General features: G+C 41.5%; 1 protein-coding gene across 1 annotated transcript in view; it reads left to right on the top strand.

Annotated features, from left to right (window-relative positions):
• col4a1 (collagen, type IV, alpha 1) overlaps positions 1 to 23,251 on the top strand; it is a 37,454-nt gene that overhangs the window by 2,691 nt on the left and 11,512 nt on the right. Inside the window, exons 2-24 of the mRNA XM_070837693.1 lie at positions 15,524 to 15,577; positions 17,313 to 17,402; positions 17,644 to 17,688; positions 17,810 to 17,854; positions 18,107 to 18,169; positions 18,256 to 18,309; positions 18,571 to 18,597; positions 18,712 to 18,786; positions 18,889 to 18,951; positions 19,215 to 19,250; positions 19,349 to 19,387; positions 20,101 to 20,193; positions 20,306 to 20,341; positions 20,454 to 20,513; positions 20,770 to 20,805; positions 20,915 to 20,959; positions 21,050 to 21,082; positions 21,925 to 21,985; positions 22,143 to 22,178; positions 22,291 to 22,437; positions 22,596 to 22,679; positions 22,773 to 22,856; positions 23,132 to 23,202. Coding sequence (XP_070693794.1) covers positions 15,524 to 15,577; positions 17,313 to 17,402; positions 17,644 to 17,688; positions 17,810 to 17,854; positions 18,107 to 18,169; positions 18,256 to 18,309; positions 18,571 to 18,597; positions 18,712 to 18,786; positions 18,889 to 18,951; positions 19,215 to 19,250; positions 19,349 to 19,387; positions 20,101 to 20,193; positions 20,306 to 20,341; positions 20,454 to 20,513; positions 20,770 to 20,805; positions 20,915 to 20,959; positions 21,050 to 21,082; positions 21,925 to 21,985; positions 22,143 to 22,178; positions 22,291 to 22,437; positions 22,596 to 22,679; positions 22,773 to 22,856; positions 23,132 to 23,202 — 1,377 coding nt within the window. The remainder of the gene's footprint in view (positions 1 to 15,523; positions 15,578 to 17,312; positions 17,403 to 17,643; positions 17,689 to 17,809; positions 17,855 to 18,106; positions 18,170 to 18,255; positions 18,310 to 18,570; positions 18,598 to 18,711; positions 18,787 to 18,888; positions 18,952 to 19,214; positions 19,251 to 19,348; positions 19,388 to 20,100; positions 20,194 to 20,305; positions 20,342 to 20,453; positions 20,514 to 20,769; positions 20,806 to 20,914; positions 20,960 to 21,049; positions 21,083 to 21,924; positions 21,986 to 22,142; positions 22,179 to 22,290; positions 22,438 to 22,595; positions 22,680 to 22,772; positions 22,857 to 23,131; positions 23,203 to 23,251) is intronic.

Below are 23,251 nucleotides of genomic sequence, written 5' to 3'. Positions count from 1 at the left end.
AGGGCGTACTCCAGGGAGAATGAACATAACTTAAACATGGAGGAAGCAGCTCTGAGAGCTGTTAATCCCCATACAGCCGGAGGAATGTTTGCATACTGTCTGCTGAAAGCTTATCATTATCAAGGCTTGATCTGGCTGTCACGCTGCCCAAAGTGCCGACAAGGCTGCTTGTATATTGGTCTAGGCCTGATCCCGAAGACCAACCTCCTCCCCACCACCCCCCCACAGAGACAACAGCTGACCCTGTTACTGTGACCGGCCACCAACCAAGCAATGCACCCTGGGAAGACACAACCTGCATGCCCCCTGCCCCCTGCCCCCTGCCCCCTGCCCCCTGCCTTGTAAAAATGCCTACATTTGGAAGAGTTGTGATTGTGTTTGTGTTCCCGTATTTTGACAGGCACCTCTGGGCGGCAGAGATAATTCTTCCCCGACCTTGATACTCAAGTAGTGTAGCGGGAATGCCCCACTTTCTGCCTGTGTGTGTTCCCTGTCTGTGCCAAGCGAGGAGAGGATTTAACAGTGGTTAAGCAAACTAAAGCTCTTCTCAATTCCCTGTGGTCCAAACACCACCGAGAAGGCATTTCACTTCACATTTGGCTTTTCACACATAAACCACGTCTTTTGTCCCACGCTAATATTTTCTACACATCAACCACCTCGAGATCGACTTGTGTTATCCTTGAGATCGGTTACTTCCCTGAGGTACATTGTTATGGTGAAAGTGCAATTTAGCCGTTTAACTGTGAAATTGCAGAGTCATAAATGTCATTTGTGGTTTGGACAGAGATGGAGTAATGGATACGTCTGTCTGACAGAATAGTGGGAGGTGGAGTGTGATGGAGGGATAGAGAGGAAGGCTGCTGGAGAGAAAGGAGGCGACAAGGATATGAGCCCCCAGAAGTGGAGGAATGCGGGGTTGGAGCCGGAGATGATACCCCGTGACAAATCTTTTAGTTTCACTCTCTTGACCTGCTCTTCTACCCACTGCTGCCAAATTGTCCAACTGATGGAGGATAATGACGACAGTGATGATGGTGTCATTAGATTTATGACTTTCTGTTTTTTTTTCACATGAAGTGAAGAGTGAAGTTCTGGCTGTGTCTTCTTTCAGCTGTTCTCTTTATCAGTTTTTGGCCCGAAAAGCCTCCGTCTTAGTGTGCCGCATTAGATACAAAAGACAGATGCAAGACAAAAAAAACAGTGTTTAGGCAAGGTCAGGAACTTTGACAACATTAAGGTCTGTGGTTACTCTGTGTGATTGTGTTTCCTTACAGGACTCTGCAATTCTGGGTCTGGTGTGTGTGTGTGTGGGAGGAGGTTAGCAGAGGGAACCTGCTAAATTGCTAGATTCCATGATTTGGATAAGATGAAGGTTTGTGTCGTTCACACATTAGCGTCCTGTTCCCACATGACCTGACCAGATGCGTCTGTGAGACTTTGCATGTGCAATACTCTATTTAAAATGTATCTAAGTTTACTGATATTCTAAATTACATTAACATTGCTCCGACTCAAAACATAGCCATGGGATTTTTGCCTTTGTTGGACAGTGTGACAGTATATAGAGAGAGGAAAGACACTTTGTTGGAAAGTTTAAGAAAGGGGTTTGTCTATGTGTCTGTGCTTGTGAGCGTAAAAATACAGCAAACCAAAACACTCGTTGGTCATGCACTGTTTCTGCTATTGCCATCAAAGTGCCCTCTTGTTCCTCGAATATAAATACAGATGGGTAAACATTTAGTTTGTGCCTTCTCCCTCTGTCTACCTGACAGACTCATCTACATGACTTATTTGCTTATTAAGTAATTTACTCACCTCTCATGTAGAGGAAGAGATGTTTAGAACAAAATCTTTTAGTGTGGTCATCTTCCTTATTTTTTACGTGTTAGTTTTGTATCCCACACTGCACAAGATATAACTCTGGGTATCTGATAATATATTTAAAAAAAACAGTTTGTTCTTGTAAAAAGATTCATCCAAATCAAATAAAGATAGAATCTGAGATGACTCAAATGAACAGCTGATCTTTTAAACCAAACTGCAGAACTGAGTGTTCCTAAACTGATGTTACGTCAGCAGGTCAGTCAGGGTGGTTGTGGTTTGGCAAATGGTTAAAGATCATTGAAGATAACAGACTGGGGTTTGGCCAAATAAAATTCACAAGACACTCAATTGTTTGTGGGTGCTGGTTGAATTATAGATCTTCTCTTATCACATGAATGTGGAGTCTGACAGTTTAATACTTCATCACTGTCAGTCACTGATAGTTTTAAACCCAGTAGAATGAAATGCAGATTTTATGCTCAAGCTTCAAAACCTTTTGCCATCGGGGCCAAAACCTCTTGTTTCCAAAAAGAGAAATGTTCACATTTTCTTCAACTTCTGAGGAAACAAAAACACACTAAAGTCAGGAGAACATGCAAGAAAATACGAGGTCATGGGTTGAGACATGACACAGTTGGACAGGTTCATGGTGAAGGAGCAGGTGGACCCTCTCATTTCCTCTCTGACCCCTTTACCCCCCCACTGGCCCCTTCTGAGACACAAATTGATGACTTTTCCACAGACAGACGTTGGTTCTGACCCATCACTAAGCCAAAAGTAGTGAATTACTGTCTTTTGACGACTGCATTGCTGGTGAGGCATTGGTTGAATTATGGTTTTATTCTATTGAAACTATCCTCCACAAACAACCAGAGTTCATTAGTTCAAGGTCAATTTCCCAGCTGAGAACCAACCTTTTTAAAGTCAATGCTACGATTTCTTTGATTTTTTTTGTGTGATTTTCATGCTTTATTTGATTGTCGACAGGAAATGAGAGCGTGATATCCAGCAAAGGAACTATGTTCGAACCTGAATTGTAACCTGGGTCTGGATCAGGTCTCAGCCCTCTGGTATGCGCTCTACCAGCTGAGCTAACGGTGGCGCCCCAGTCCATGCTCAGATTACATAAAATCCTAAATGAGTTTGAGAGGAAATTTCATAGATTATCTGCCTGCTAATCAGAAACGCACTCATGTTACAAGATTGCTTTTAAATTGGGCTTGACACGCTGCACATGATTGTCTTGCCAGAGGGAGCTACACCTCCACAGATTCCTCTCTCACACACACTTGTCTCACTCTTTTGAGAGCGTTGGTGTGAGTTTGAACAAAGGGCAAGGCTATTTTGTACGTTGAGTGTGTAAAAGATGGAGTCAGCAATGGAAGAATTAGCCATTTATAGTAGGATCATGCATTAGATGACATGGTTAAACAATAAGATTTGCCCAGTTACCAGCTTGCACGAGTAAAATGCCACATTGGGCAAGTAAATCTGGCAACCCAGTAGTCGAAGCGGGCAAGTGATGAAAAAAATACGGCCCACACCCAATTTATTTTCTATTTATTTACAAGATTTTAATCTTTTTTTCTTGAAAAGAAACTACCTGAAATGAATTCTGCTAATGTTACCTATGTTTTAGGGCTAACTGCCTTGTACATCTCTCCTTATTTTGTTGTGTGTTAGTATATTATATATAATAAAAAAGTTTATATAATAAACTCACACTCCAACAACTGTTTTGTTTAGTTAAATAAAGATTAATCATGACAATTAACTTTAGTAAAATTTGACTTTGGGCGAGTAGATTTCTGACTCACTTTCCCGACTGGGCAAGTGAAAAAACCTTTAACGGTGAAGCCTGATAAGTGGAGACACTACTTGTTTTTGTCATCTAAACATGTCTGAAGTGGTGTCGTCTGCTTTTTTAGCCTTACGTCTGTCACTTCGGACCGCTTATATTCCTGCATCGTCATCTCACTTTAGGAGCTGCATTTTTACTAGAGATGGTAGTACGGGACTGCTGTGAGTCTAGATTTACAGGGGAGCATTGATAGAAATAGCAGATTGTGAGTCTGATCCAACTGTAATTCAGAAGACCTGAGAGTCCATGTGCATCCCTACCTAGAGCTTTGAAGCTCTTTCCTGGAAGAACAGATGCTTTATCCATCTCCTCCTGTGTTGCTCCTTTACGTTGCTGCTCTATTGACTCTATTGACAATGAGAATTGTTCATTTATGTCGCTGTTAGTCTAGTTAAATTTTACAGAAAAAAGGCTTAGTCTGATAACTTTCATGAGGAAATAATCTCAGCCAGTCACATGGTGTTGTTCACATCAGGAGAGGAGGAGTTTTGCTATCTTTAAATGAAGTCCAGGACTAAATTAGGGCATTTTTAACTGATTTGAAATCTGTTATCACATCTCTAAGGCCTCAGCGGGGTGAAACCTTTAAGTTACAGTCTCCATATGATCAAACAGTGTGTTGTGTATGGTTATGTAGGAGATAAGGCTTGATATGGAAACAGGAGAACAATAGAGAGCAGCTCTGTCTATGAGATAGCTATGATCTGAAGTGAATGGAATGATAATTGGGCTAAACAGCTCCATTATTCATTAGTTTGTTGCAGACTTGGCAGTGAAGTTCATGGATAAAAGCTATTTTTCGCTGGTGCTTGGAATTTCCTCTCTTCCTCTCTCACACTTTTTCGTGCTCCTGTAGTGCCGCCTCAGTTATGCATCATGTAAAACCTGCTGTGTTTCTGATGTCAATGATGGGGGTAATTTCCTCATCCGGAACCAACAACACCAACTTGTGTGCAGCACACATAAAATGGAAAAGTCTTTGTCTCAAAGGATGTGAAATAGAGCTTATATGCACACACACACACTTCCTGGATATGTATACTCCCTGATGGATGCATTATGTCGCCCACTGAACAGTGATTGTAGTTCTTCTGTCTTTAAATTTCCAACTCAAATCTCAGATGCTTCCATGTAACACATGTGTGTATTTAGCGAGAGAGAGAGTTTTTCTTTTTTTTTGTTTTAATTTTAAGCAATAGTAGCGGCATGGTTCGATGGCAATGTTGGTTGGTCAGTCTGAAATATCCAACTACTGGATGGATAACCAAGATATCGCAAGACAGCTGTTTTCAGCCTCTGAGCGCTCGGTTTTAGAGGAACAGAACAATCTGCTGCTTCGTACTTGTGTTAGCAGTAGCAGGAGTAGGTGAGGAGAAAACAATGGCAGGCGGCAAGATGGACGCGGCAGGTCTTTCAGTGGGTGGGGACAGGTGGCCTGTTGATGGGCTGGAGGAGGTCACATGATCAGCAGATCCCCTTATGACATCATAAGGGTTGTCAAATATAAACTGAGCGTTTTCACACACATTTACTGAAAAATGGGGCAGGAGAAACATAGAGAGGCTGGTTTTTCTCAGGGCCTGTAGACAGACAGGGGACACGTATCTATGCTACAAACCTTTAGTTGAAATGACTTCTTTCACTGCTTTTTCATGTAAGTTTATGGAACGAGCCAGGTGACACAACTGGAGTGTGAGAATGTTCCTGGTTGGATGTATTTAGTTGGTACAAAGTCACAGAGGTCATTCCTTGTCCTCACGTGCTGACGCTATTCCCAGATACCAGAGCACTCTTGAGAGAGACTGAGGCTGACCCAACCCCTTCTTGTCTTTGTGAGCATAAAAGGCAAGGAAGAGGCTTTCCTCCTCAGAGAAAGAATGGCTTCCTAAATCCCACATCCTGTGGCACAGTGCTGCACATTCACAGAGGAGCCACAAGCAGAGCCGAAGAACTCCGAGGTCTGCAGCCGCTCACATGAACTGAACTGGCCCTTTCTCAGAGAAAACAAACGTCTTAACAAAGTAATTGTTGCTTTCTATGCCCCCGTCTCTCTCTGTTTCCACCACCCCTGACCATGTTCTCCCTCACAATTCCTCAATACCAGATTTGCAAGCAGAGGAAAAGTGCAAACTCTGTTCTAGATTGTTGCCTGATTTTATTTCTAGGGCACAGCAAACTGCAGCAAACAAGCAAACAAAAAAAAGAAGTGCTGGGGTAGAGAGCCTTCGATTGATGTTTGTGTGCATCAGTACTTGAACTGATCCTGTTCCTGCTGGTTTGTAGAGGAATGTTTTTTTTTTGTTTTTTTTTTAACTTTGTGGAACAGTAACCGTCCAGACAAGTGATGTGTGGGCATGTGAACAGAGCCCCACACACAAAGCAAAAAACCCATCTCTTCTTCTGGCCAAGACAACACAACTGTAACAACATAAATGTCAGAGTTAGCTTGCAGGATTCCTCAGACTCCGACATAGTTTTCTATGAGAAAGACACAACATCTCATGTGTTTCAGTACCAAAAAGTTTCTTTTATCCTCAACAAAGAGCAATCCTGAGGGCAAGACTGGAATCAGCTGTTCTTGAGTGGAGTGCCAGAGTGTGTGTGTGTGTTTTTGCGCAGTAGTTAGAGCCGGAAAGTCCCCTCTAAGCCCAACGGATTGGTAGGAGTCTTGCTTAATTTGTTAACAAGTTAACCTTTCATTCACATGCACATCCTTACACACACACACACACGAATACTCGGACACTGAGGAAGAGCTCAGTTATCAAGATGACCCTTATACTGAAAGCTCTGTTTGAATGTCTAAATCCTCTCTAATGGTGTGGCTCGAGGTTACAGGTCAGCAGGATGAGCCTGCAAGGGTCATGTGACTGGTCAAGATGGGGTGCAGATGGACTGGCTGATTAAGAGAGGTCATGGACTATTGGCAGGAATATTGTGTAGGATCTTTTTGAAGTATAATGTGCTATGGAATTGCCCAAAATGCAATTGAGTCAAAGGTGGCGAACTGTGTTTGCTGTTGGCCGAGACAACTAAAGCAATACAATTAATTATAATGATAAAGTTTCATTGAATGAGCTGGCCTCAGTTTAATCTGTTTAAAAGTATCACAATTTTTATAGCTCTTGTTTTCTCAACACGCACAGTGAATGATTTTTCTGATCCCTTCAGCCAACTGGACTTATCCCACTAGCACTTGAATATCAGCCAGTTACCACTCACACATACACACTTACACTTACACAACATTTTGCCGACCAGCAAGGCCTGAGAAATTGTTTAAAACAATTTTCCCATTTGCTGAGTTAATTTTGCATGTGAGAATTCCTGTGTGGACTGTTGACATGGCTGGTGCTGTTCTGCTGAAGAGGACTGTACAGTGTTCTTGCTTCATGTTGCATGTCCACTGACATGTTTAACAACCTCGTCCCAGAGGATGAGCTTTGTTTGTAGTTCTGCCCACAGTTCACTGAACTACAGTAGATTCTGTAGGTCTGTCTATGTGTCGAGATGCTCAGGTAACCGTAGACCTGCATGATGTTAGGAGGTTCAGATCAACCACTTGTTAACGTCTTGATGTTTTTATGGTAGGGATGCAGGTTTGTGTGTGTATGTATGTGCGTATGTACATTTCTATTGTAGTTTGGTGTAAGCAGTTGCTCGGTTATTTCATTTATCTTCTCACAATATTAGGATGAAGATTAGATCTCACAAAGCTTTTACAGTATTCAGTCTTATTTGTGTTCGCATACGTGTGTGTGTTTCTGCACAGTGCGCACACATCTACTATGTGCATTTTTTTGTAGATGTGATTTGGGCCCATGTATGTATGTGTGTGTGAAGAGCCCTCTGCAGATGCATCTGCTTTTGATTACAGGAGCCCTGAATCATTTCAGTGGTGTAGATTAAAACCTGCTGCCTGCAGCCAGAACAGGACATGTTTTACATCAAGCTGGTCTCAACAAACCTGCACCACCAGACTTCTTAAATAAAGGAAACAGAAAACTTAGCCCTGTTTTAATGCAAAAAATACATACGCTGTAATATGTCTGTTGGTATAGGACTCTCAGCTTGGCCTTGGGTTTTCCTGGAGTATTGACATGTTTGTGTCAGTTGTTTGTAATGTTAGATGAGATTTGACTCTCTTTAAGACATTTTGAGCCATCAAGTGGGCATTTTGCTAAATGAGTAATTAAACATTTTGGGAAATATACTTATTTGCTTCCTTGCTGAGAATTAGATGAGAAGATCAATACCACTCTCTCGCCCAGTGATCGGCTTGCTTAGTTTAGCACAATAACAAAGCACTGTGCACTATGTGCTAAGCTAAACTAACCGTTCTTGATGAGAAAGAAAATAAGTTTAACCAGGATAACTATTGCAAAATGCAAAACCAGCAAAATGTCCATTTCATATTCTACATTGTATTTTAATGTTAATTTCAGTGGAGTCACAGTGCACGTAGATATTGCTACTATTATGTCTTACCCTCACTAGATTACTCAAAAGTTGAATGGTGCTGTCATACTCTTGTATGTTTTCTCTTCATGTTTTTATATGCCATCAACCTACAGATGAAAATTAGCCTGTATGGCTAAATCTGGCAAATTTACATGATGGACCCAAGTGCTCACGTTAATTAATGTGCATTACCCCGTCTTGAATAAATAAACCATAAACACACATTCATTTTAAGCAAGAAAAACAAGAGAACATGAAATATGTTCAGAGAATCTAGCTACAGGAGCAGCAGTTAACGTGAAAAATGGTTTGACTTAACTTGATCTATCTTGGCCTTATAAAATACTGTTTTACATCATTCGGCATTCCACTTGGTGCATGTGCAGCTCACCCTCACACAGACACGCACTCATGCTGTTTACAGAGCAAGTTGCACCAAGAGCCTTGTCTTCCAAGTATGGCAGTCAGACAGAAAATTCCCCTCCTCCTCTTCTATTCTCTCATCCTCAGCCTCTCAGTACCAGAGAAGGCCAGGAATGTCAGAGCTGCACAGTTCAACCCAACACTGTATGAAAAACATATCTATCCTCCTCCACTCATCTTTTATTATTTCAGTCTTTTTCACTTTATCTAAACCCTCTTTCTCTGCTGGACTGCTGTGGGAAAAGATTAGATGTGGTCAGTAGCACCTGTGACGTTATTGGCTGTGAAAATACACCCAAAAACCCCAAACCATGAAAAGAAAAGCAGGAATGAGTCAACAAGGTGGACACACCAATCTTACAGTTTTTATGATATCAGATTCAGCTGAGGAGTAGCAGCAGTATAACTCGTGAAAGTGTATGTTTTCCCCCAGTGTGTGTTATTGCTGCTACACTTATCACATAGCATCGTATTGCCGGTATCAGTGTGCTCCATAACTGTCCCATTTAGTGTTGCTTAATGAGCCATGCTGCCAAATTAGATCCTTCTGACATTTATGGAGTAAAACTATCCTGATTGTCTCCATATGGAAGCCATTATCTGTGGTTTAACGCAATGAGCACGTCTTTACATGGAGACATACTCAGGTTTAACATCTTAGACCAACTACGCCACTGTGCTAAAGGAACTCACGAGCTTTTAAAGCTCACTTAAACACACAGAGAGAAAGAAAAGTGCTGTATAACTCTATTTGTTATTTCAGTGGGATTCACAGAGTCCACAGAGAGCCCAGATGTTTATGTGAAAGTTCTTAGATACATTCAATTTAACAATGTTGCACAATATTTACTGGTGAGAGACAAAGCCAAGATCTCATTGGATGTCATTCAGCCAACTTGAAATTGACCTAAACAGACAAACACCCAAAACATGGAACAGAATGTAAACACAAAACTTTGTGATGCAACAATATGGCTAACTTGTGCACTTCTTCTCTAACCCGCCAAAGCAATCCAAGCAGCAAAATAACACTAAGTTGGACTTTAAAAATACCCCTAAGGAAGGAGCTCTGTGATTGACAGAGTGGTTGCACGAAACCCTAAATTCTTCAAAGTTAAAGCTGCAAACATGTTTTTGCCAATCGATGGCAGAACGTCTGCGTACTAAAAGATACTACACATTGCATAGCTTAACTATAAGGTGCTTGGATGTGTGACAAGAGCATGTAAGCTTGACAAAACACTGAATACAACTGAGTTAGCACAGTTATCTGGTTTCCCCCTCAGTGAAATCCATATCAGCATGAAAGGAAGGATCCTGCCACAGCCGATAACAACTGAGAGGGACTTCTCCAGTCAAATAGTTTTCTCTGGCTACACAGATTTTCACATTACTGGGCCAGGAACACTTGTGTTTTGGTTTCTGAAAACAATATCTAAAACAACAGTCTTCTGCAGCACTCGTTTCCTGATAAGAGCAGCCAGAAGTTCTGTGCACGACTCTGGCAAAGGATGTCAGCTTCATACGTCTGCATTAGGTCACGTGAACAAAGTGACTTCTGATGTGTAAGTGTATGTTGTTTATTCTAAGTGACAGAAATTAATTTAAACCAAATCACACAGTAATAAGTACAATAATTGCAATGCCTTCACCAAGTTGTGATCATGTTAGAGGGTTAGCTAAATGTCAGGTTGGTGGTTTATTTGTTTGTGTGCGTGCTGAATATGAGCAATCACATATAAGGGAAGAGAGGATATGAAATGACAAATCCTCCCACACTTAAGTGCTCAGCCCCTCTAGGATTCCCCCAAGGTTTGCGAGTTGTGGGAGGTAATGGCAGGAATGTGCTGGGAATGTGATGTCGTTTCAAGAAGAGTCTGTGGATGACATTGACCAGACGTTTCCAGATGTTTGAGTAATCTTCCGTTTCCCTTAACATGATAGGAAAGACACAGTGAAACACCTACAGCTGCTTTAAATGGGCAGTCAATATGGAGCACTCCAGTGATGGGAGCGTTTCTGCCCCCATGTGGTTACAGTCAGTGCTGCTGCAACACTGTTCATGAAACCTGTGTATAAAACCTATGCAGCAGGCTACAATTTATGATAATATTGTATTTGTAAGTGTTGAACATTTTAGGAAACATTTAACTACGCGACATGCTTTGCTGTTGGTTGCAATACATGATAAGTGGATTTGCCCACTTTGGCAAGAAGAGCAGAGGCAGTGAGTCGTGCAGCCACGGTGTGCTGGGAGACAAACTGAATAGCTGTACCCTGCGGGCTGCAAAGAAAGCCACCCTATAGGTTTTGCATCCACTGTTTATCCTTTGTACAATGTTTAGTTAAAAGGCCTCAAGTCTGTAACAGGATTTGTCATGAGAGCTGTGGGGTCGGGAACACAGTTTGACTCTGTGTGGTTAAGACATGGTGCTACATTGATTGGTTCTAGTAAAGTTAGGGCATTTTTTCCTCTGAAAACTCCAGAGATACGCTTAATGTTTCAACCTTAATACAGTACAGAAACTAATTATATGTAAAGCAGAACGAAGCAACAGCTGCAGAAACTACCATCGAAATGTTTGAAATCAAGCAGTCAGAGGAGAGATGAAAGCCTCTTGACCCTGGAAACAGTGGTTGACAAAGCAGTTTCAAGGTCCATTTATTAGCTGTTCTGTGGTTTTGATCGTATCACACAATCGTCCTCAGCAGATGGTGTTTGCCCGGTTGTCATGGAATTGTAAATACTCGCATGTAAATATATATCCACATCCATCTGTTAAGGAAGATCATGTGATAAAACCAAAAGCTCCAGAAAAGCTACAAAATGGACCTCATTAGCTGTTGTTTTCATGCTCAAACTTTCCATATTTTGATGCTTATCATTTGTGCCTACATGAATGACAAGTCCTTAAAGTGCTCTGAAAAAATGGAGATTTGAACACACAACTAGTATTCCATGACAGCTGGGTGAACTCTATCTGATGAGGAAGATTGTATTATATGACTGAAAGCTCCAGAATAGCTACTACAGACAGTGCAGACCTTTGTGGTGAGTTTGTTTTGTTGGTTAGAGTATTTACTCAGTCCAGTACGGTGAGGTCAGTGACTGCATTAAGTTGAAATCTGGGAAACTTCAGTAGAGATTTGTAATGTCTGATCCCTGCAAACTCTTGTAATAGGCTGTGCGTGCTCCAGCCATGATAGTGATGCTGGTACTATGGTTCTTATAAGGATCCAGTTACGCAACAGCCCCATACACTCACCCTTGGTTTACATAAAGAGCATTTGTGTTAATGTCAGGATCTCTGGACTGACGTCTCTTCTCTTCTTATTGGCCGAAGCCTGAAACCTCAAGAGTAAACATTACTCATCACTTCCTCTCTGATGGGCTCATCTCAGCGCTGGACTTATGTACATAATGATGTCAGACGTATCAAGCAAGTGTTGTTAAAATGTCAGCTCCTCTGGCGTGAGGCTTGAACTGATGCACCTCTGACACACACGTACCATCAATCACTGAGATTCATCGGTCTACATAATGAAGGCCTGTGAACGTGCCTCTGTATACCGTGCCGCAAATCTCGGTAGCGATACCCACCCTCGTCTGTTGCTACTTTCTGCTTCTATCTCAGATTCTGTCAAAACAAACTTTCAGGCGCGTGTTACCCTGCCAACTCCAGCCACAATAAACAGTCACAAACACACTGTCATACACACAATCATGACAAGTAAGATAAGTAGCGCAGCGCCCAGTAAATGTAAGCACTCTGCCAGCATACGTCATATTAATTTTTCACAGTTTGGAGACATCCAAGCCTGCCATCCAGACTTAGGAATGGCATAAACACTTGTCCAGAGACACGTGAGGCTGCCTGCTGCAGAGGTTTACTGGATCTGATGCAGATCCTCCAGAGCCCAGTGACTCACCAGCCACTGTATATTCACAGTGGACATTAGCACTCATCACTGCAGAGTCTCACACTTCTGCTTAGTCTGGTCCAAACAGCGTGATCTTCCACAGAGCAAACAGACTAACATCATCATCATCATCATCTCCTCATTTTCTCACAGTCTCTTGTACACGTGCACACCCTGCACTGGGCTGGACGTCTCTGCCACACTGTAAAAAAACATTCCAGTGCATGTAGATGATACGCTGAGGTATAAGCAGCACTTCAATGTTGGAGTCAAAGATGGTCTAAACTGGTATTTTATTTACTGTTGGGTAGTTTATGGTCATTATACATTTAATTTATTAATTGGAAAATAACTAATAAATATAGCTGCAGTATCAGATAGAGATGCACCAATCCTTCAAACTTTTTTTCTCTCCTGGTACAAATTCTGGTACCCAAACTGGGAAAAACCGAAAAAGATACCACTGATACCACACTGATACCAGTGGCCTCTGTTTTACAAAATTAAAATTCACATAACGCTACCTCTCTGTGAGGAACTGATGGAGATCACAAATTAAACAATTAAAGATCCTCAAACTACAGCAAATAAAAAAGCAGAACAAAAACATGATCTTTGATGCAGGTTGGTCACATCTGGTCGATAGTCTGTCTGTTACAAGATCAATATTGGAACCAATACTAATCCCATGATTGGACTGGTTTGGACAGCATTTCTCCTGTCACATAAATATACTGGAGTAAAAATTGCAATATACCCCTCTGAAATGTAGTGAAGTAGAAGTAATGTATGTATTGTGTTATGTTCCACCATGTTCTTTTCATCATGGACTTGTGTGAGTACTGCTAAGCCAATTATCTACCTTGAATCTCCATGATACAGGCCTATAGAAATGGTATTTATGTTAAAACGGCTCCCTGGCTTGTGGTACAGTATAGCTAGATAATCAGAGCCCTCATCACCCCATATACTCAGGGATCTGTGTGATAAGGTCCTCTTAAGATCCCTTTTCCTCCAAAAACCAAATCAAGACACTCTATAGCTATAAGACTCATTACCAAGATGCCCCTTTTGTGCAGATGTCAGCTGGGTCTTTGTGCCATCTCTCCCATCTGGTGTTTGGGTTTATGACAGATGTAGAAGGAAAACAAACAGGAGAAATCAAAGAAGCACTGTGTTGATCTGCCTACAGATTACCGCGCTGCGTTTGGAGATCCAGCAGCAGACATCACACGGTGGCGGCCTTTCATCACACACAAGCACGCATAGCATCTTCATCGTCATGCGTGTCGGTTTGAGGCCTGCCTTCCTCAACATGCTTAGTTGTGCATTAAGTAGGATGGAGAAAACTGCAGATGAAGAAAAAAAAAGTCAGAGCAACAGGTGAATGAGGGAATAGTTAACCACGAGCAGCTGGAATTTACTTAAGTGGTGCTGACAATATTTAAGTGTGGTCTCTTACTGCATTGGCGTGCCTTAATTCCCTTGGTGAATTGTCAAAAAAACCAAAAACATGTTAATCCAGCTCCTGGAGCTCTTATTGCTGTGACCCAGCAGGTTTATGTTAATAAAACACACATGTAGTTCATTCTGAGAGTCTATATTCCCTCTCCCCTGTTTGTCTTAAGACACTAATCTGATCTGAAACAGGTGTTTCTGAAGTTTTTCTGTAGCAAAACAGAAATTAATCCTTTGAAAAAAAAGAAAAGAAAACACTTAAGGAACCTGAACTGGAGGTGAGATGGAGCGAGTAAGAGGTGTTTGGGAGAGCAGGATATGGGAAATGACGCACCGTGGCGGGCCATACGTGTGTTACTTACTGCAAATAGTGGAGAACAAGTGCGCTCGGACAGGGTGGGGGAAGTCAGAGCCGAGGGGCCTGAGAATGAGGTCTGTTTCTTGAGGTTTCCCACCGTTTTAGAGCCACATATTGATTCAGTTATCAATGAATTGCATGTAAGAAGGAAGACAGGGAATAAGAATTGGAACAGATGTTGAGTTATGGAAAATGTACAATTAAGGATGACTTATGCTTGAAATATCAGATTTAGAAAACTGGGAATGGATCACGATGAGTGGTGATGGAGCCATTTATTTGTTGTGTGAGTGAGAGACGGACAGAGAAATATTTGTGGGGAGTGTAGCTGCACACCCTCTGCCCAGGCCTGAAGAGCCTGTCCAAAGCCCTGACAGACTTTTGGCAGGGCGCCTCGCATGTGAGTCTAGCAACAGCTGGATGATAGAGGGAAAAGGAGGAGAGGAGCAATTGAAGAGAGAGCCAAGGCAGTGCAGGCCAGTTCCCAGGCCCCGGCCTCTGGAGACCCCAGAGGAGAGGAAACGGGAGGGGGGTGGGTGGATGGTGGGGGGAAAGCCGAGAACAGCTGCATTGATGTCCTTCTCCCTGCATGTAGCTCTAGAAAGCTAATGTGAGCCCTGGTGTGCCTTTAAAGTAATCTGATTATTGGAAATAAACCTTTTTATTCATTGTCAACACACCCATCAACAAAAAAAACAAAACAGAAATCATATTAGCTTCAGGAGTTTAAAGGTAAAAATTACAGCTTGTTTCTGCTGCCCCCAAGTGGTCAAATCACATGATGCATGTTTAAGAAACTACTGAGTTCAGAGAGATGGTGAACTCTCCCAACCTTTGACTTGTTTCTGCTTTTAAATCAAAATTATATATATCTGTGGGATAGATCCGCAGGCTTGCATGAAAACATTGCAGGAGTCTGTCCGGCTCTCACTGTGGAGATGTAGTGTCAGTGGGATATGTATGAGCCATCTGGCAGAGGCAGGACACACTAACATGCTATGAAGAAGTCGCAGCATACTTTGCACATCTGATCGATGACATCAAGTGACCCTCAGCAGGTGTCTGCTGTACTGTCCACCTGGCAAAAACTTAATTTTTGCTCTTCTCCTCATGTTTATTTCCTTTTATTTATCAAACACAAACCTACGATCTTTATCCATTTTTTGTGTTCCAAGAGATGGATCGTTTATTTTTGTGTTTCTCTTTGTCTTCAGGGTTGCGGGGCATCGTGTGGAAAATGTGACTGCAGTGGTGTGAAAGGAGCAAAGGTGAGATCTTCATTCACACTCATTTTATTTGTCAATGCCAGTCAATCCTAATGCATTTCACCGCTTATTTGATATCATGTTAATCTGCAGTTAATGCAAAATGAAGGCATTTTAAGTTCATATCAGGCCAAAGCAGCCGTTACAGTGCCTCTAATGTTCTGACCAATGGGGTCAGCTCAGTTGGACAGACTGGAGCTGAGCCTGGGTGGGAAAGCAGTGGATGTGGCTCAGTCACGGAGCAGAAACCAGGGTGGAAACAAAGATCAGTTTGAATTAGAGCATGTCCAGACACACAGCTGGGCTGAAGGCCTTATTCCCATCAGACGGCATGAAGCTCTCAGATACAGATTTACAAGTGGTGGGGACACTAGCCATGAACTGGCTGCGAGCCATGAGCTGTCAGCATTTTAGCATGAATGTTAATCACTGACCTGAATCATGAAAAGTTGGTATTAACTGACTTGGACAGTGTCAGTTTCGCTGTAACTACATTTATTTCCCCTAAAGACGCTTTCTTAAACACCAACAGTCTTCGCTCTGTTTAACTGCATTAAATAATAAAAACACCAAAGAAACAGCAAACTGACATTTCATGATACGTCTGGTGATATTGTTTGTTTCATTCTTTAATACTTGATGGTGGGAAGAATAAAGTTGTAACCACAGCCTGATATATTTTATTCTGAACCGTGAAATATGAAACTGGTAACGAGGAGTCACAAGTGCACATTACTTTGTTTCATGTTGTCACAAGCAAAGGAAGTTTGGAGCCAATTCTTTAAAGTTTAAACTTTATTTTTCACCGCTGCTCCTGCTGTTTGAATGTAATTGCTTATTACTGGCCCAGTTCTATCAGAAAATGGCAGAGTGTTATCTAGCCTCCTGGTGCAACAGTCTGGCCTTTTATGGCTCATTCTCACAGCAACAGTGGCCAAACATTCAGCTCACAGCATCAGATGTACTGACTGTGTTCAATGGAGCCCGGCCAACCCATTGTGGATTCAAAGCACCTCCGTGTTTTGAAGATTGCTGAAAGGCCCCAAATAGCCCTCCTGAAATCTCATGTGAGCTTTCTTTCCACTGATATCACTTCCTAACTTTGCACCACAGAAATTTCCATGACAGCCCAGTGATGACTCCCATGGTCTGATATGCAGTGTTTGTGTTGTGTTGTGTTGTGGTCGGGGAATAGAGTTTCAGTGGGGTTCCTTTATTATTTATTGCCGAGTTTTACACTCCACTGTCGTGCTTTTTAGCTCGTTCAGTGGAGCATGAATCCCCTTCACAAAGCAATGCTGCTATCTAGTGGTAGATAGTGGAAACAACATATATCTTATCTGGGTCAGTTTTAGGTCACTGCAAAGGCAGTCGATGAGAAATTGTTGTGACCAATATTTATTTTTTTTAAATGTTGCACATAACAAACATAGAAAAAAAGACAGAAAGAAAATTTTTAGAAATTATGGCCACAAATCATATTGTCTTGTCCAAAAAATAAGTGCTCTTGAGTTAAAATAGCCTGACTGATCAAATTGGATGAAATAATTAATACATTTAATGACGCCGTAAATCGTTTCTTATTAGATATATTTTGGGTGACAAACTAATGACTGGTAAATGTATCAAATCATGAAACGTGTTAAAATCTGTTTGGAAAACTGTTTCAGCCAAATTCTTCCTTCTAATCTCAGTTAAAGTTTCTTGTTTCATCCACCTGGTGGTCTGCTGTTCACAGGGTGAGCGTGGATTTCCTGGTCTTCAGGGTAATATGGGATTCCCAGGGATGCAGGGACCTGAAGGGCCCCCAGGGCCAATGGGCCCCAAGGTCAGTACACACACCCGCACACACACACGCACACACACACACACACACACACACACACACACACACTAAACTTACTAAACTTTAGAGAGACAAAAACAAACTCTAGTTTATTGCTTATGAAAGGAAGACATTCAGCATTTCCTTTTTGTCATTTGTCGTTATAAATGTGAGCTGACGTCATGGCTCGTCAGAACTCATTTCTCTCTATTACCACGATCATGATGTCATTTTTCTCTCTTAGGGTGATCTGGGTGAAACTGGGGCTCCTGGACTGAAAGGAGTGCGGGTAAGTAACTAACCATCAAAATGATTATACAGTATGATATGACTGGTTTGATATGATATGAGACGCTGTAGTTTTGCTATTGTGATGAGACAGTCATGCGGATGTGGTTGTGATCTTGCAGGGTCCTCCTGGTCTGCCAGGTTTCCCAGGAAACCCAGGACTCCCAGTAAGTTCCTTTGATCAGCGTTCATGTAAATTCACCCCATAACAATAAGAATCTTGTCTAACCCAGTGAAGTGTTGTGCTCTATAAATAACATGGGTTTAGATGGTGATATTACTTCATTTTAGTTTCATTTTGGATGGTGCCTGCTGAGAGTTTAGTCATTAAGACAAGGTAGAGCTTTCAGGAAGTCAGGGAGACTTTGTCACTGTGCAAATTGTTTCAGATTGTGTCTATCATGCACTCCCACTCTTAGGGCATCAATGGAAACGATGGCCCACCAGGTCTGCCAGGTATCCCAGGATGCAACGGGACTAAAGTAAGCCTCTTCTAAAAGTTCTACTGTGTTGTCATATAAGCTTAACACCCTTTGTGCCTTCTGACTGCGTTGTGTGTGTGTTTCAGGGAGAGAGAGGAAGAGATGGCACTCCTGGTTTTCTTGGTCTTCAAGGACCTCCAGTAAGCAACAAGCACACATTTCAGTTATTACCACTGACCTATAGAAACTATTTGAAGACCATCCAAATCTCAAGAAAAGCTGCCTTATTTTTACACTAACTGACTCATATCTGATTGTATTGCAGTGAACAATTGAAGTTAAAACTTAACAGCCATGTCAGTGGAATTAGAACATGTTTTAAATGGAAACATTCATCCTGCTAGAATATGCTGAATAGACTGTACATACCGCAGATATATCATACTGTCCTCTCTTCGCAGGGCATCCCCGGACTTCCTGGACTGAAGGTCAGCATTTTATATGTATATGGGTTTGTCAAATGATGCAAATAGACCCCATCTTCGAGTACGATGAGACACATGCTCTAGCAAACCATTTATTCTTGTTTTTGTGTCCTACAGGGTGACGCTGGTGGTGTGATTGGGATCATTCCCCTCAAAGGAGACAAAGGATATCCTGGCACACCTGGATTACCTGTACGTTGGGTGTTATGTGTGTTATGTGTGCGTGTTTGGGTGCTTTTTGGGTGAATTTTCATGCAAATTCAAGTTTTTCCCACACACGTCTTTCTCTCTCAGGGTTCGAATGGACCTCCCGGGCCCTCTGGACCCCCTGGAATTCGTGGCTATCCAGGACCCAAAGTGAGTTACTCCTACAGTCATCGACAGTTTACCATTCAACAGATTCATTTATTAACTTTATGAGTTCATATTAGTTAAACAGAGACACATGCTTGTCATTAAATATAACAGTCATTCTTACTGGGAAGAGCACAAATTAGAAAGTATAATCTGTGTCGATATTTAAACGCAGCAGATACTGAAAGATGGATGTCAGTATTCATCAGGTAGATCCAGCACTGGTATTATCAGCTTGTTTGACTAATTGAATAACTGTCTGACAGGGTGATTCTGGCCCTCCTGGACCCCCTGGTGAGAAGGTAAGACTAGTCATACAAAAAATAGTATACCATCCTCTGACTGGATCCTCCTGCTGAGATATCGTCATCATAGGAACGTTTTCTTTACACCCCGACAGGGTGACAAGCTGGCCTTTGTGAGTGAGAAAGGAGATAAGGTGAGAATTTTTGTTTGTTTACATGTTGCCTGCAAAAAAAGCTTCATTTCCTATTTAAGGCATAACTGTATAGGCAGAGGGACCATTTTATAGTTCAATAATACAATGATGTGTTTTCACTGAAGAAAACAAACAAGAGATTTCAGCATTAGTTTCTGCTAACTACTTGAGGCAAGGTGAAGTTGTTACACTGATATTAGAAGGCACCCAGTCATATGCACATCACACGTAGAGGTTATTGGAAGCAGCCCAATGAAAAAACTGTAATGAATTTCATTAATAACCTGATTTTTTTTTTTTTCTTATTATTACCATGTAAATCCAGAAATATTCTGCTCCGTTATAACCTTGAGCTGTTTACCCTATTACCTTAATGTTTATTACCATTTTAACATAAATGAAACTCAAATATATTAAGATATTTTCTACAAAGACAAATTATCTGGTTATTATGTTGGGTTGTTACCTCTGGCACATGGATATAACTCCCTTGTTTCCCCCTTTCTTACTCTGTGATGTAAAGTGATATTGAAGTAGCTCCTGTTACACATGCTGCTGTTATTAAAATATTTATTTTAGTTTATATGAAAAAAATCGAAATCACCATATATGGAGAGACTTGGTTTTCACTGGACAATTTGCTTCTTTATTTAAGTTTGTGACTAATTGTTCACACAGTGTTCTTTTTTGTGATCGTTGCTGTCTCCCTGCAGGGTGATCAAGGATTTCGTGGCCCACCCGGCCCTCCTGGACCTCCATCACTGGGAGTGGCTGGAGAGACCACATTGCATGTACCTGGACCGCCGGTACTCACTCAGTTCTTTAAAAACTAAACAGAAACTGTTTTTGTGTAAATAAATCCTACTTTTTATATGTAAAAAATGACTCCTGACTGTGTTTTTGTTTTTATTCCCAAAGGGTGACAGAGGACCCACAGGAGACAAAGGAGAAAAAGTTAGTTTGCTTTCTAACATCGAGGGGGATGATTCACATTAATGTGCACACAGGCTGTTTGTTTTATTTATGTGCAATTTTCTACTTTTGAGACGCCTGATTTCCTTTGCAGGGCTATTGCATCCCGTATCAAGATGGTGTCAAAGGCGATCCTGGCCCACCAGGACAAAGAGTAAGTGGCCTCTATGAGATGTATAATAGTGTGATAAATGCCGAAAGTTCAGCATTAGATGTTATTGTTAAACTTTAATGCAGATCCATCAAAAGTTTGAAGGCAACATGGAAAACACATTTTTTTGTTAAAAAAAAAAAAAAAAACTTGTTTTACTTTTCTTTGTGTACTCTTTTCAAACTTAAATAGATTCAGTTCTATGTCTTTATTATCAATCCAAGTGACAACAAAACTAATCAAATTTGTGTAATTTTAGGGTAAACCTGGCAAAGATGGAGAAGATGGACCAAAGGTACGAATAAGTTGCTGTATTTCCATCTACTGCACTCCATGGCCCAACTGTTGATGGCTTTTCTATTATGAAATATGTATTGCTAAAGTAAGTACATACATTCCTACAGGGAGTAAAAGGCTTTCCAGGGTCTCCTGGATACACTGGTTCCCAGGTAATTAATTCACCTTTTATTTAATCTGATTTGATTCAAAACTTTGATTATCTTGGGGGTGAATTTTCTGAATTCTCTGTCTTGTCTCAGGGTGAAAAGGGAGACAGGGGACCACCAGGTCACGTAAGTGATCTCTCCTCCCTCTTTTCCATTTTCTCCTAAAATATGACTCCCTTTCTTTTGTCCCATCCACCCAGCCATCAGCTACAAAGAGGATGAACTCTAAAAACTACCAGCAGATGTCACTACATGTTCATTCAGTAAAAATATCAAGACCTGCTAAAGGGGCAGCCCACAGATTTTACCAGTGTATAATGTCCTCCAGAGCATGACTAGTCTGAGAAAACCACATCACTTGAGAACGGCCTGTAGCTTCTACTGAGAACTCTGAGGTCATGTTGTTAGTATTACCTCTGGAAAAAACAGCCTGAGGAAGACTTTTCATCCAAATAACTTTCAGTGAAAAACTACAGTTACACACAAATTACATAATGGTGTGTATGAGAGACAATTAATAGATTAATTGAGCATATAACAAAAGGATTTTGTAATTTCATATCCTGGCGATGTAGAGAAGGCTTTGAAATAGTAGAGTAATGATCATGTGGGGAGGTATAATTTACAGAAACTAACACAGAACACTAAATGGAGTCCTGTGGCCTTGACTTGAGTAATCATTTTGACTATTTTGTTGATCTGTCATGGAGTTTCTAATCTAAATTGTTGGACTGCCCGTTCAGATTAGAGATAATAACGGGATGAAATGCCACCAAGGTATAATTTCTTCACAGTTATTTAAAACCAGATAACTTGCATCAGTACTGTGGTAATAGTCAGCATTAGGAGGAGAGATGACTGGTAAGGAATTCATTAGTAAGCTTTTCTGAATCTAGGTAGATCAGTACGATAAAACTTAATTTAAACAATGGACATGCATCCTTAATCTTGTAAATATATGATTTTAGGGTAATGGTGCCCCTGGTCCTCCTGGTCCTCCTGGTTTCCCAGGGTTACAAGGAGAAAAGGGTAAAGTGAGACCATACTATGCCACCAAATGTTCCTATGTATATGCAGGCATACACACACACACACACACGCACACACACACACACACACATTAACATCTTCCTTGGATCAGTACCCATGATATCCATGTTTCTTGCCTTTTTTTCTGAATCCACAGGTTTTCCTGGTCCTCAGGGAGAGGCAGGTCCACCAGGTAAAATAACGCAACATTTCAACATAACATAACATAACACTGAATTAAGGCTACATATGTCAGTCAGACATACGCTAACTTGAATAATTGGCTTTCTTGTCTTGTACTTCAGGCCGTCACATTGAAGGCCCACGTGGGGAGAGAGGTCAAAAGGGAGACTTGGGTGAGAAAGGAGACCGGGGCGTGGATGGGGAGTCTCTTGTTGGACCTCCAGGACAACCAGGGTCCACTGGACCACCTGGAGAACCTGGACTACCGAGTATGTTTTAACTTTGAATATTATAATAATTTCAATAAATAACTATAATGGACGGTGTGTGAACAGTGAATTGAAGTGTGTCCACATTTTTTATGTAACTTAATGTGTGTGTGTGTGTGTGTGTGTGTGTGTGTGTGTGTGCGTGCGTGCGCATGCAGTTGATGCTAATGAATGTAACATTGAGAAAGGAGCTCCTGGCCCACCTGGACCTCCAGGGTTACAAGGGGAACTGGGACAGAAAGGTAAGAATGCATATGTACATGACATGCATCTACATCTACATGACATTTACATAAATCAAATGTTGTAATTGATGTTTCTGTGACTCCTTTCAGGTGACATAGGAGATACCTGTGTTGAATGTGAAAGTTTTGGCCCTCCAGGATTACCTGGTCCCCAGGGCGTTAAAGGAGATAGAGGTGAGTGGTTGCATTCAAATGAAGTGGTGGTGTCTGACCACCAAATCTGTGGTATTATAACCCAAAAACTACTTGGGCTATGAGCAGAATATGGAAGTTTTCATATATTCATTTGGCCTTCTGAGTACTTCTGACCTCTACTGTTCAGTTGTCATTGTCCAAACACAACCAACTTGATGTTATCTTGGAATTACCACACACATTTCATGTGTTTTGACACCATGATGAGTAAAGAGTGAGCTGAAGATGTACAATTGTCCATTTTCACCCGGCAGGACCTCCTGGGCCAGTAGGCAGCAAGGGAGAAAAGGGTCATACTGGCTCTCCCGGACAACCTGGAAGATCTGTGAGTAGATTAATGTCTGAGACACTTACAACAAGATCTTCTCGATTTT

Source organism: Pempheris klunzingeri, chromosome 10, assembly GCF_042242105.1.
Source record: "Pempheris klunzingeri isolate RE-2024b chromosome 10, fPemKlu1.hap1, whole genome shotgun sequence".
Classification (NCBI taxonomy): domain Eukaryota; kingdom Metazoa; phylum Chordata; class Actinopteri; order Acropomatiformes; family Pempheridae; genus Pempheris; species Pempheris klunzingeri.
The sequence above is the reverse complement of the archived record's forward strand: the minus strand, read 5'-3'. Positions and strand labels throughout refer to the sequence as shown.